Source organism: Scyliorhinus canicula, chromosome 7 (assembly GCF_902713615.1).
Source record: "Scyliorhinus canicula chromosome 7, sScyCan1.1, whole genome shotgun sequence".
NCBI classification, from domain to species: Eukaryota; Metazoa; Chordata; class Chondrichthyes; order Carcharhiniformes; family Scyliorhinidae; genus Scyliorhinus; species Scyliorhinus canicula.
The window spans coordinates 179,938,022-179,952,703 of record NC_052152.1 but is presented as its reverse complement, the minus strand read 5'-3'; the positions used below and the strand labels follow the sequence as shown (position 1 = coordinate 179,952,703).

Below are 14,682 nucleotides of genomic sequence, written 5' to 3'. Positions count from 1 at the left end.
TCAGACAGCCAATCCTCAACCCATGCCAGTAGCTCACCTCGAACACCATGGGCCCTCACCTTACTCAGCAGCCTCCTGTGTGGCACCTTATCAAAGGCCTTTTGGAAATCCAGATAGACCACATCCACTGGGTTTCCCTGGTCTAACCTACTTGTCACCTCCTCAAAGAATTCTAACAGGTTCGTCAGGCACGAACTCCCCTTACTAAATCCATGTTGACTTGTTCTAATCCGACCCTGCTCTTCCAAGAATTTAGAAATCTCATCCTTAACGATCGATTCTAGAATTTTACCAACAACCGAGGTTAGGCTAATTGGCCTATAATTTTCCATCTAACAAGGCTAAAGTTATGGCAGTAGAGTTGAGTTCCAGGAATGACCCTTAGAATTTAAAACTGACCCAAAGAATGACCCGGAAATTGGGTTGGCAGATACGGCTTTCCCATACTTAAACAGGGACCATAGAAGTTCCAGAACAGGAAAAGAGACAGTGAGGGAGACGCCCCACTTGAATCTGAATGAAAGCAAATTATTTCTAGTTTCAATTGAGGCAATCAGTGAAATGCTTGAAACATGATGGGGATTGTTCATAACCATGTTTGAGGAATTGTTCATGGGCAGGCGGGGGGGGGGGGGGGGGGGGGGGGGGGAGTGAAAAAGGGGGGGGGGGGAACCTGTACAGTCCATGATATATTCTTCAATGGAATGACCAGATGTCATATCCTAATCTGAACATGCCTCATACAAATTTAACAGATCATCTTTCTTGTAAATGTCAACCCAGAACTTCAATAGAAGTTCCAAACTTTCATCACTATCCAATGATGATGGGCATCCTACTCACAAAAATATTTTACTTCTGATCAGAAGTGAAAATTCCCTTTTTGGTGGGCACATAACCTGGATCCATCTATCCACTTCATTCTTCCACTGGTCATATGGTTCAAACTCTTGAGAGCATCAGCAGGTAATCAAATCCAGCAATTTACTGTGCTTTATGCTATTTTCCAAAATGGCTACTGGGAATTGTAGTTTTCTGTCTGATTTTGTTTTTCTTACCTACCAATTCATCTTTTAGGCAACCACTCTCTGCTATCATATGTCCAGTAAGCCGGTGAAGGATATAACTAGATTAAAAATTCCCCTTCTGCTATTGTGGGATTTGAAGTCACTTTTTCATATTATTAGTTCATGTCTTTGATTTACAAGTCTAATAACATAACCATTCTGTTATTGTCCTTTGTACCGTTGCAAGTTACTGCTTGAATTTGCTTTCACCACATTTGCAATCCAGATCATAACAACTCACCGCATTCGTCTCCAGGTTCCTTTTACAATTACCACAAATCTGTGTCCTCTAGTCAGCAACCTTCTGCCAGAATAAATAGTTCCTTCTTTCACACAAAATTAAAACCCTTCATAAATTTACGAGATGGTGGCATAGTGGTAATGACACGAGACGAATAATCCAGAGGCCCAGACTAAAATGGTGGAATTTAAATTCAATATGTTAATGGAAAGCTAGTCTCAATAATGGTGCCATGAAACTACCATTGATTGTTGTAAAAACCCATCTGCTTCAATAATTTCCTTTGGGGAGAAAATCTGGAGTCCTTGCCTGACTTGGCCTATGCGTGAATCCAGACCGACAGCAACGTGGTTGACTCTTAACTGCTCTCTGAAATGGCCGAGCCACATCTACTTTCTCAGTAAAAAATCCCATGACATTGTTGCGGAGAAAAACAGGGGGAGTTAACCCCAATGTTCTGGTAATATTTATCCCTCAATCAACATCACCAAAATTATTACTTATTGTTGTTTGTGGGAGTTTGCTGTATGCACTTTGGCTGCAGCATTTCCTAAATTTCAACACTGAATACATTTCAAAAGTACTTCATTGGTTGTAAAGCACTTAGAGACATCTTCGGGTCATAAAAGGTTCTGTGGAAATACAAGTCATTTAAAAAATAAATTTGAAGCAAAATGTCTGGATGTACAAAAATGTCCCAGCTAATTAGAGATCATTTTATTAATATAATTACATTGATTAAAACTGGCTCTTATTGGATAACCAGTTGTTTCCCAACAAATTCTTCCATCTGACTTAACTTTCTGTTTCTTTCCCCCTCACCATTCCCAAACTCATTGGACTGGATTCTCTGTAGGTGGGGTCATCCGTTTCGCTGGCAGCACACTTCTGCCCTGCGGATTTCCCGACGACGTGGGGGTATCCAAAATGAGAAAATCCATTGGCCGGCTGCCGGAATAAAGAATCCTGCTGCCGGCAGGGGCACGCCGCTTCAGAAAATGGGTGAAGCGGGTTGGAGAATCCCGTCCATTGTGTCTCTCGCTCTTCCAGTTTTCCAATCTTGCAAATTAAAACTCTTGCTCTTGTCTTTAAATTCCACCAGGATCCTATTATTACTCCTTACTTCTGTAACCTCCTGTCGGCCTACAAATCTTGCATCAAACTATCTAGTCCTCTTTTGCATCCTTCCTCTCCAGTGATGGTTGTTATGCTTTCAGTCATGTTGGTCCTACTCTCTAAAATGTTTCTGCAACATGTTCTGCCTCACTACCTTTCCTTCGTCATGTCTTCAACTAAGCCTTCGGTCACTTCTCCTAGTTGCTCCTTTGATATTTTGGTGATATATCTACGAGCTTTTTTATGTTAAACAGTCACTGCTCTCTCTCTCTCTCTCTATATAATATATATATATTTCTATATAGATAGATAGATAGGTAGATGTATCTAGAGATATATAGATATAAAAAAAATAAGGAACAAGGGTAGGCTGTTCAGTCCCTGACCCTGCTCCACCATTCAATAGGATCATGGCTGATCTGACAATTCTTCACAGCTCTCCTGTGGCAATGAGTTCCAAAGACTCTCAACCCCCGAGACAGGAAATTCCTAATCTCAGTCTTAAATTGGCACCCCTTGATCATGCCCTCTAGTCATAGACTCTCCAATGAGGGGAAACATCCTCTCAGCATTGACCCTGTCAAGCCCCTTAAGAATCCTATATGGTTCAACGAGATCACATCTCATTCTCCTAAATTCTAATGAGTAGAGTCCTATCCTTTTTAATCTTTACTCATAAGACAATCCCTCCATACCGGAATCATCCCACTGAAGCTTCTCTGAATAGCCTCCAATTAAATAATATCTTCCCTTAAATAAGGAGATCAGGTACTTCCGGTGACGGCGGGCGGGAGGCAGACGCACACTGGAGGCAGCCACACACTGGAGGGCTCCCGCTCGGGAATAGAAATGTTGGGGTTTTAACACCCGGTCCCAGGCGCAACAGAGGCTGAAAAAGCTGTAAGAAGGCACAGGGAGGAGAAATGTCCAAGATTGGGGGAAAAATGGCCATAAAATGGGGGTTAATGAAAGTCCTCCGGTGAGTGGAAAAGTCAGCCCAGGAACTGTAAGGAAAGCGAAAGCTGGAACACCAGGGGAAGCCGCATCGCTCACAGCAGAAGAAATGACCAAAGTGATGGCCGTGGAACTCGAAAGGCAGTTCACAAAGCACATGGACGCGATGAAGAAGGAGATGGGGCGGTATTGAAAGTGCTGGTGGAGGAGGCGATTTCCCCGGTGAGGGCGGCGGTACCAAATGCAGCAGCGGAGGTGCAGGAGCAAGGCGAGACACTGAAGGAAGTGGAAGAAGTATTATCGCAGCACAGTGATCAACTCACCTCCCACTTTTATTAGGGGCAGCACGGTAGCACAAGTGACTAGCACTGTGGCTTCACATATGCATATGTCCGGATCCCGCAGCACCCAGTTCGCGCCGGGATCAGCAGCTGGAGCGACGTGAACCACTCCAGTGCCATGCTGGCCCCCTGTAGGGGCCAGAATTAGTCGTCGGGTCGGCCCGTTCACGCCGTTGTAAAACACAATGGCGTTTACGACGGCGTGGACACTGCTGCGGGATTAGAGAATCCCGCCCAAGGCAGGAAAGGGGACTTGTTGAGTATGGATCAGCCATGATTTTATTAAATGGTGGCTCAAGCTTGAAGGGATAAATGGCCTACTCCTGTTATTATCTATGGTCTTGATAAGATTATGGTCTGATTGTCATGAAATGTGCCATATGCCAAATAATGATTTTTCATCCATTTGCTGGAAATCAGAATTGAACTTCTAAAATCAGACCACCTAGATTAAAGTACTTAAACTCAGCCCAAGATGGCTAACCTGAATTTTAATTGGTGTATGTCCCACATTCCAATTCAGTGGAGTGGAGTCAGTCTGTCTGAAAAATCCATCAAAGATAATGGGCAGAATTTTTCCAGCCCGTCCACTGCGGGTTTGGTAGTGGGCAGGAGCAGAGAATCTACTGGGAGCCAAAAAATCAGAAACCTGCCGGCTTAAAATCATGTTGCAATTCTCCCAATGGTGGGTCGGTCTTTGGCTGGTAGGTGGCGGGAACACCATTTGCGGGGTGAGGGTTCACAATGGCAGGCAGAATGCAAAGAGGTGGATGAAGATGATGAACAATGGAAAGCAGAGGGAAGATGGAGGAGAGGGAAATTGGACTCGCCAAACTTGCATGAAAAGCTCACAAACAAGGGAGTCAAAGGGATTCAAGATAATTTACTGAAGGGGATGGATGAAGACTCTGGGGCATGGGCAGCTTGCAGTTCATGGGCTCAGGGGCAAGGTGGTTGAATGGAGGAACAGACAGCTTCTTGAGACTGATAGCCATTTTCCTCACATCCTGAACGCCCTTTTGAATACAGGTGGGCTGGAGAGAGTGATATGAGCATGTGCTGGACTTGTTTTTAAATATGACACCAAGATCTTCAAACCCTGAGTGTAAGTGGATGAAATAACTGCTGGCCTGCAAGGAGAGTCAGAGGAAAAGTCGCCTGTGCATAATTAATAAGGTCCAAGTACTAAATCTGCCGAAGTTACCTGCCTGCCACCGAACATAGTCGCAAAAAGGGCAAATTTTGCCCAATGACTTCAGGGGAGTGTGAAGGACTTATATCTCCTGTCTCATTTGCAAGGTATCTATGGCAATCTCCTGAGATATTCAACTCTTGGAGATGGACCATTAAGGCTTGGACACTGGAACCTGGCTAAGTTAGTTTCTAGACTGACCTAATCAAGTCACCTTTGGAATACATGGACAATGTCTTTCTTTTAAATTCCCCAGGCAGTTGACGAAGGAAGATTGCATGACAAGCCAATGCTTTGTATCTTTTAAGCACATGTTTTCTCAGTAGAACTGTGGACAAGCATCTTGGCAAAAAGGTCCAAATGGTGTTCCTCCTGCCTCCTCTGTTCTCCAACCACCTGGTAAACTTTGAGCCCTGTTTCCTGACTATGACCAACCAGGGGTGTCCAGCTGCAGGCAGCAATTTCTTAAAAGAATCCAACCCAGCACTACCTTGGCCCAAAGAACAACCCATCATCTACATCTTTAAATTGAAAGCATCAAGACCATTGAAATCAGCCTGAAGACAGCTAAGTCTCCAAACAAAAGGCTGGTGTGTGTTTGTCCATTCTTTCAGTTTGAGTATAATAAAACTAACCTCTTGCTTTGTTAAACTCAGGAAAGCTTGTCCTATTGTTTTTTTATGATCACACAATGTAGACAATGACATATTTACAGAATTGCCACATATATCATTTTAAAGCACAACCTGTTGCAGTCAAATGAGCCAGGGGAAAGAAAGGAGCCATTCGATTTTTCCTCATCTGGTCATAACACCTTCTTAAATTGCTGCAGTTCATCTGTACAATTACTGTAACAACGATAGTCCAGGAATTTTATCCAGCGACAGTGAAGGAACGGCAATATCATTCCAGGTCAGGGTGGGTGGGAATTTACAGGTGGTAGTGTTCCATGCATCGGTTGCCCTTATCCTTCTAGGTGGTAGAGTTTGTGGATTTGGAAGCTGATGTAGGAAGGTTGGTGAGTTGCATCTTGCATGTTGTATGTACTGCTGCTACAGTAAGTCAGTGCTGGAGGGAGTGAATGTTTAAGTTGGTGAATGGGGTGCTGATCAAGCAGGCTGCTTTGTCCTGGATTTTGTTGAGCTTGTGTGTTGTTGGAGCTGCAGTCATCCAAGTAAATGGAGAATATTCCACCCTTACTTGAGCCTTATTGATTATAGACAGACTTTGGGGAGTCGAGAGGCAAATTACTCGCTGCAGAATTCCCAGCCTCTAGCCTGCTGTTGTAACCACAGTATGTATATTGCTGGTTCAGTTACTGGACAACGGTAACCCCCAGGATGTTGACTGTGGGGGAATCCAGCGATGGTAATGCCATTGGATGTCAAGGGCAGATGGTTAGATTCACTCTTGTTGAAGATGATACCTTTCCTGGTACTTGTGTGGCACCAATGTTACTTCCCACTTATCATCCCAAGCCAGAATATTATCCAGGTCTTGCTGCACATTGACATGGACCGCTTCAATATCTGAGAAGTTGCGAATGGTACTGAACGCTGTGCAGTCATCGGCCAATAACCCCATTTCTGACCTTATGATAAGAGGTCAGATCATTAATAAGCAGCTGAAGATATTTAGGCCTTGGACACTACCCTCAGGAAATCCTGCAGTGGTATCCTGGGGCTGAGTTGCTTAACTAGGTCATTAAGGGCAGCACGGTGGCCTAGTGGTTAGCACAGCTGCCTCACGGCGCTGAGGTCCCAGGTTCAATCCCGGCTCTGGGTCACTGTCCGTGTGGCGTTTGCACATTCTCCCCGTGTCTGCGTGGGTTTCGCCCCCACAACCCAAAAATGTGCAGAGTAGGTGGATTGGCCATGCTAAATTGCCCCTTAATTGGAAAAAATAATTGGGTAATCTAAATTTAAAAAAAAAACTAAAAAAAAAAAAACTAGGTCATTAAACTTTTCACTTTCTTGGGAAAAAAAGCACAAGCCAAGAGTTTTACAAAGACCATCTTTAATGATTCAATAGATTGTGATAGTGAAAAGTTGAACACACAATTTTCTCATTTTTAAATAATGACACAGAACTATTAATTGGGCCTGTGTCATGATCCCAGCTGATACTACTGGACAAGTTAGATCCCAGGGTGGAACCCGGCTTGATAAATCTAACTTTCATTTTTTGTTTAGATATGTGGATGAACAGAGTCACAGGTATGCTGATGAAACTTTTAACAAAAAAAAGTATTAAACAAGAAAAGATTAACTATAATACACTACAGGGCAGCACGGTGGCACAGTGGTTAGCACTGCTGTCTCACGGCGCCGAAGTCTCAGGTTCGATCCCGGCTCTGGGTCACTGTCCATGTGGAGTTTGCACATTCTCCCCGTGTTTTGCTCCCACAACCTAAAGACGTGGAGGTTAAGTGGTTTGGCCACTCTAAATTGGCCCTTAATTGGAAAAAATGAACTGGGCACTCTAAATTTATTTTAAAAAACCATAATACACTATTCCTTCACTCCAGCTTTACCTTTACAGAGATATACAGATTTGTGAGGATGACACAAGTTACAAAATTCATCTTGTACTCTATTGTTCTCAGTAAGCACACAGTTTAATGTAAACCAATAAGTGAAATGTGGGCAGACACCCCACACTCTGAAAACCATGGGCACAATTCTACCACCACGTTGCGCCCGATGCAGATTTGGTTGCATCGTGGGAGAGGCCCAGAAACCTTGTGCGAGTTACCCGCCTCACAGCACCCGGCTGGATCTGGGTCATGCCTCACTGTGCGTGATCCAGGTAATTCTATTTAAATTATCCATTAGGCTAATTTAAATATGGGTGGCCGATTTGAGGCCATTCACCTGATGCCCAGGAATCACCAGCCGCACCAGCGAGGCCTCAACCAGGCGCCAGTTAGCACTGGTTTCCACAAGTGGAGATCAGGCATGATGGCCACTCAGGTCTCGGAGACTATTGGAACCCTCTGACTGGTCAAGGGCAAGGCAGGGTAACACCTGGGCATTCTGGCAGTGCCATCTTGGTACTGCTAGGGTGCCTGGTTGGCACTGCCAGTGTTCCAGAGCACTGTCCGCACCCCAGTATGGCAGTACCAGGGTGCCAGGTTAGCACTGCCAAGTATTGGGGCCTGAGGGGGTGCCTGATAAGTTCAGCTCCCTACTGCTTAAGTGTGGGCTAGACTGAAGAGAAACTCCACAAGGCCCAGTAAAACGACTTGTGTGTGTGAATACTCGTGTGGATCTCATCCAAAAGGCCGGCAGGAAACATCCTGCCAAACCCGCCCAAAATTACATTTAGAAACATTTTGGTTGAATCACACCCCATGTGACAGAAGCCACCGAATACAACTTCTACAGATTCCTCATCAATTCCCCCCAAATGCTCATCACACTGAGCCAACTGGTCTCACTGGAACTCCGGCTTTCACATGAGGGTTTCCAAACTCTGCTCTTGAAGAACACACCTAGGAATCCCCTCTGAAACAACTATTTCTCCCAGATAGCTTCATTGAGGATGCACAAGCAGGGGCCTTTGAGTATTCCTATGCCCGACATCATCACGCTCATTTAAAAAACAAAAAATTTAGTATAGCCAATTAATTTTTTCCAATTAAGGGGCAATTTAGCGTGGCCAATCCACCTACCCTGCACATCTTTGGGTTGTGGGGGCGAAACCCACGCAAACACGGAGAGAATGGGCAAACTCCACACGGACAGTGACGCAGAGCTGGGATCGAACCTGGGACCTCCGCTCCGTGAGGCAGCAATGCTAACCACTATGTCACCATGCTGCCCTGTCATCACATGCATTTAAGCTTCCACACAATTTCTCAGGCACCCAACCATGCCAACAGAACCGACTGCTTCACAGGGTGTATTAAGGATTAAAACATATAATAATCTTTATTATTATCACAAGTAGGCTTACATTAACACTGCATTAAAGTTATTGTGAAAAGCCCCTAGTCGCCACATTCCGGCGCCTGTTTGGGTACACAGAGGGAGAATTAAGGATGTCCAAATAACCTAACAGCACGTCTTTTAGGACTTGTGAGAGGAAAACGGAGTATCCGGAGGAAAACCACACAGCCACAGGGAGAAAGTGCAGACTCCGCACAGTGACCCAAGCCGGAAACTGAACCTGGGGCTCATAAGACCATAAGACATAGACCATGAAGCAGAATTAAGCCACACGGCCCATTGAGTCTGCTCCGTCATTCAATCATGGCTCATATTTTCTCATCCCCATTCTCCTGCCTTCTCCCCATAACCCCTGATCCCCTTATTAATCAAGTACATATCTATCTCTGTCTTAAAGGCACTCAGTGATTTGGCCTCCACAGACTTCTGTGGTAAAGATTTCCACAGATTCACCACCCTCTGGTTGAAGGAATTCCTCCTCATCTCAGTTTTAAAGGATCGTCCCTTTAGTTTGAGATGGTGTCCTCTGGTTCTAGTTTCCTGGTGCTGTGAAGCAACAGAGCTAACCACTGTGCTACTTTGCCATCAGCATACAGGGACACCCTGTGCTCCACCAGCCCCCTCACTATCCACCTCCATTTATCTGAGCACCTCAATGCTATGAACAAGGGTTCTATTACCAGGGTAAACAGAAGGGTAGGGACATGGAAAATACCCTGAATTCATTGAACTTGATCACACACACGCCATCGGATCTATATACAACAATTTCACTCATGCCACAATCTTGGGCCCAATCCCAAACTTCGCCAACACCGCAAACAGATAGCTCCGCACCACCACCATCTCCAACTCCCTCCCTTTTGCCGGAGAAAGCACCACATTCAACAGTCGCTGCACATTTGATGATAAATGCCTACCTTTCACAAACCCAGTCTGATCCTCCCCAATCACCCCCGTTAGGCACTCCAACCTGAATGCCAGCACCTTCGCCAATGTCTTGGCATCCAAATTCAACAGAGATTTGGGCATGTGCGACCCACACACCACCAGATCCTTGTCCTTTTTAAACGGCAATGAAATGGATTCTTGACCCAACGTATCTGGCAATGCTCCTGACTATCATGTTCTCAAATATTTCCACCAACAGTGGTGCCAGCTTATCATTAAACTTTTCATAAAATTCCACTGGGAAACCATCCGGCCCCGGTGCCTTGTCTGTCTGCATTCTCCCTATCGCCACCTACACTTCCTCCACCCCCACAGGCTCCTCCAATCTTGCCGTCTCCTACTTCAATCACCCCAAGAACTCCTTCATATCTGCCTCATCCTCCGGAGGCTCTGACTTATACAAGTCCCTGTAGAACTCTTCAAAAACTTTGTTCACCTACTCGGGTGCCATCACCAGCTCACCCGTCCCATCCTTAACCCGAACAATCTCTCTTGCTGTCATCTGCTGGTGGAAGTGGCCCACCAACAAGCGGCTGGCCTTCTCTCCATAATCATACACAACTCACCTCGCCCACCTCAGCTGCCGAACCACCTTTCCTATGGACAGAAGATCAAACCTCGCCTGTAGCTCCTTTCTCCTCACCAGAAGACTCAGTGTCGGATCCTCCGCATACCTTCCATTTACCTCCAAAATCTCCTCTTAACCGCTGTCCTTCCTTAAATGAGATGACCTCACCCCTCACTACCGACTTGAAAGCTTCTCATACTACTGAGTGTACTGACAGCTTTTGTCAAAATGGGTCAAATATGTCTGGATTTTCTATCATTATGAAGTAACAAGGTTTTCCAGTTCCTTGTTTCACCATTTCTTCATAAAATATAGATTGCGCTGTCTGGCTCTGTTACATAGCTTGTCTTGAGCTGCTAATGTTTCTCAGAACAAATAAATTCAACCTTCTAAAAAATATTCTTTGTCATGCCATTTGTGTTCCTGACATCCTAGAGTGCTTCCCAGCCACAGCATTAGTAGCACTGCTATTTAGGCAAACAAATCCAGTTGCTCTCAGCAGTGCCTCATCAACAGAAATGAGATGAATGACGGGTTAATCCGTTTTGGTTGAGGGACAAATCTTGACCAGGAATAAGTTTTTCTCGTCTTTGAAAACTTGCCTTGGGACCTGAACTGATCGAGCAAGGCCATGCTTTAACCTCAACCAGAATGCAACACCGCCGAAAATGCAACATCCTGTCGGTGCTGCACTTTAAAAAAAAAAAATTTTATTCAAGTTTTCTAATAACAATAACAAATTTTTCCCGCAAATTAAAACATACATATCGTGCTTCCACACCGAAGCTAGAGCAGAACTCACCCCCCCAAAATAAATAGTAACAAATAGCAAATGGTTATACAAAAAAGAACAGAAAAAGAAAAGAACAGAACGAACCCACCGCTGCAAAAATCGAACCTCCCGACCATCCCCAAACCCCCCCACCCCCCAGGTTGCTGCAGAGACTGATCTCTCTCTACCCCTTCGCCAGGAAATCGAGAAAGGGCTGCCACTGCCGAATGAACCCCTGTACCGACCCCCTCAGGGCAAATTTCATCCTCTCCAACTTAATGAACCCGGCCATGTCATTGACCCAGGTCTCCGGACTAGGGGGCCGCGCATCTCTCCACTGCAACAGAATCCTACGCCGGGCTACTAGAGACGCAAAGGCCAGAATGCCGGCCTCTCTCGCCTTCTGCACTCCCGGCTCCGAAGGATGCTTCACTTCTTAAGTATCATGCGGGATAGTATGACCCGCGGCTCAATATGCTAATTTTATTATATCCTACATTAGAACAATGGCTACACTTCAAAAATACTTAATTGCCTGTAAAGCGAGTTGAGTCCTGAGGCGCTAGACAAATTGATGTACCATCAATTGGACTCGAGTCGTGAAGAAGTTCCAAATATCAGGCTTTAATGAACTAGTTGTGTGCCCGGCAGTCGACTTACAGAGAAAGGCCGACTGCCGGCTGCTACGGGTTCTTATACTCCGCCTCGTAGGAGGGGCTACTGGCCTCTCGGCGAGCAGTCACATGACTAGCCTCAGCCAATTGGCAGAGAGACACATGACCTGCCTGAGCCAATGGGCAGCGAGTCCTCTGCACCAACGCAGCACTACTCTGAGGTACCGTAAACCTCCTAGTCATACCACCACACAAATGCATTATTTCTTTTTCGTACTACCTATGTTAGGAAGGAGGTTTCCCAGATTCAAGGACAACTAATTTCTATCAATCCGCAGATATTCTCGTGTAACTGGCTCCAGATAATTTACGTAGAAAGCAATTGTGGCCATTTGCAAGATAGTATTTCAAAAATCCAATGGATCACATTGATGATTAATATGTTACCTCGTTGCTCGGTTAAGCTGTTTCAGACATTAATTAACTGTGAGGTTCAACACTTAGGCACAAAGCTGCTGGGGGCGGGGTATAAATTGGAAATGATTTTAAAATTAAAAGTAATGGCTGAAGTGATTAATGAGCCGTTTAATTCGCAATCCTGCTCATTCTCAACCATGTCGCTGAACCTTATACGTATGAAAATTGTATTTTAAATAACTCAACGGAGGAATAGTTATTTTTTGGACCGATAACACAAAATATTCACGTCAGCCCATATTAGCGCGAGTTTTCAAATTATTAACATTTATAAAATATACACTTGTTTGTTTCCTATTTGGTTTAACCTATTTTACTTCATGTATAAATATTGCATGGTCACCTTGAAATACCATTTACGGAATTGAGTTGTAGCTAAAAACATTAGGAGACAAGACAATCAAATCCTACGTTAAAGACGTGATTGTTTTATGTATAAGCAACAACTTACTTTTAAATAGGGCACCAATGTAATAACGCGTCCAAGGTGATTTATGGAGGGCATTATAAAACAACATTTGACAATTTATAAACTGTATAAAGCAAGAGCTAATTTTCGCTGTTCCAAGTGAAGTCAAATCTTTGTTATTTTAGCCGGGAAATTAAGCCATTGAAACGGTGTGCTGTAAATTATGGGACACTCTTGTGCCAAATCTCTATGCGGTGCGATATGGGGGTCATCGGGCGAATTAGAAGTCATGTTTATGCTTTCAATGGAAATATGCTGGAGGTCCATATTAGATTTTCCAATGGTCCCTGTGTGTTCTTCCATTTTTCGGTTCCTGTCTCAATCTTGCCAAAATCCATCTGGAATGTGTCGCCTGCTTTGTGATAACTGATGACAAAAATCTATAGCTGCGTTGCTGGTTAGTTGAATGCAAACGGCCAGCCATGATGCACAGCGTTACAGTATTTCTGAAACGATTGCTCCTGGTGAATGTTGTAATGTGCTTTCACAGACTGGAGATGGAGTCACAGCTAAAGAGAGCATCTCTCTGAAACGTGTGGCTGTGGTGGAAGATTTTTTCGACATCATTTATTCTATGCATGTGGAAGCAGGAACAGAGACTGGGAAGACGGCGAAACACGCTGGACAGAAGCGAACTTACAAAGCGGTGAGCAAAAACTTCTTCACAAATTATTAATTAACAATGTATAGTTTGCTACATTGTTGTTGTATTCGTTAAATTAATCGCATGTACAAAGAAGTTTCATAGTTACGAAACAAGGAGTAAAGTTATATCAGCTTTGTTTCGATTGTAAAATGAATGCTTATATTAAATATTAGAACCATATTGTAACCATTAACTATAAAACCAATGCAAACATTTTGATAGCAGCTTTATTCGAACAGTGCTCTTGCCAATGAAGAATTGAGATGCACTGTCTTGAGTCAGGACTTTCCCACTTAGGAGACGGGAAGGGAGATTATATTGCTGCTTTGACCCTGATTTATGTATTGTGGTTACTTTAAGATACCCCAGTCTGAATGACATTTTCGAAAGCACTTCACATTGTAATACAAATGTAACTGAATTCCTTTGTACTGTACACACCCTCTAGCTATTATTGATTCGGATTTTGGCATTCTAAGGGGAACTACATACACGATACTTTCCCCTCTGTAACTTTTGATCGATTTTATCGGGACAAATGAAATCTAACACTCTCGCAGTCAAACAAAAATTCTCAAAGTTTAGATTTCTCTTTGTTTAAGGCAGTCTTAGCTATACAACTTCCAAGTTGGGATAAAACATGGCAGCTATTCCAACTGCTCACCAATTACACCCGCCCACCTCCAAAGGTGCATCAAATTATATTTTAAAAATTCAAAACCAAATCATTCATTTTACTGAAATGTAGTGACTTAAAGCGAAACGCCTAGGCTTCATAGTCTTTCAGGGGTTGTCAGCTAGTGTTCTGGCAAAGGAAGCAAAATGCAAGCCAATTGTTGAAATGTGAAGGTACCAGGATGATTCGAAAAAAAATCAACGACCCATCTAAACAGCCCCTCCTGTTGTCAATCGGGAGTCAAAATAGGAAAGCGAGCCAGATGTGAACATCGCTGGCAAGGGTATAGTTTGTTGCCTATTCCTAATTGTCCTCCAGAAGGTGATGAGAAGTCACATTCTTGAACCTGAACTGATGATGAAAATTGAAGATTCACCATGCACTTAGCACACGTATATGCAGACCTGTGTGAACAACAGATTGTGGCAGATAATGGGCTGAGAGTAGACAAAGGAGTAGTAAAGATCAGGATAGGGCCATTTATTACAAAGTTCAACTACCAAAAGTTGGAACTAGGGTGGCATACATGTCAGAGGGAGCTAGTGAGTGGAGGGGTCTTATGGTTTTATTAAGGGGATCAGAGAAAATGAGGAGAAGGCAGGAGAATGGGGATGAGAAAAATATCAGCCATGATTGAATAGCGGAGCA

At 44.0% G+C, this 14,682-nt stretch overlaps 1 protein-coding gene across 5 annotated transcripts in view; it reads left to right on the top strand.

Moving 5' to 3' along the window:
* The window catches only part of LOC119969595 (nucleolar protein 4-like), a 430,219-nt gene that overhangs the window by 56,492 nt on the left and 359,045 nt on the right, over positions 1 to 14,682 (top strand). For all 5 annotated transcript variants that reach the window (XM_038803408.1, XM_038803407.1, XM_038803409.1 and 2 more), the window contains exon 2: positions 13,203 to 13,358. In XM_038803408.1, coding sequence (XP_038659336.1) covers positions 13,203 to 13,358 — 156 coding nt within the window. The remainder of the gene's footprint in view (positions 1 to 13,202; positions 13,359 to 14,682) is intronic.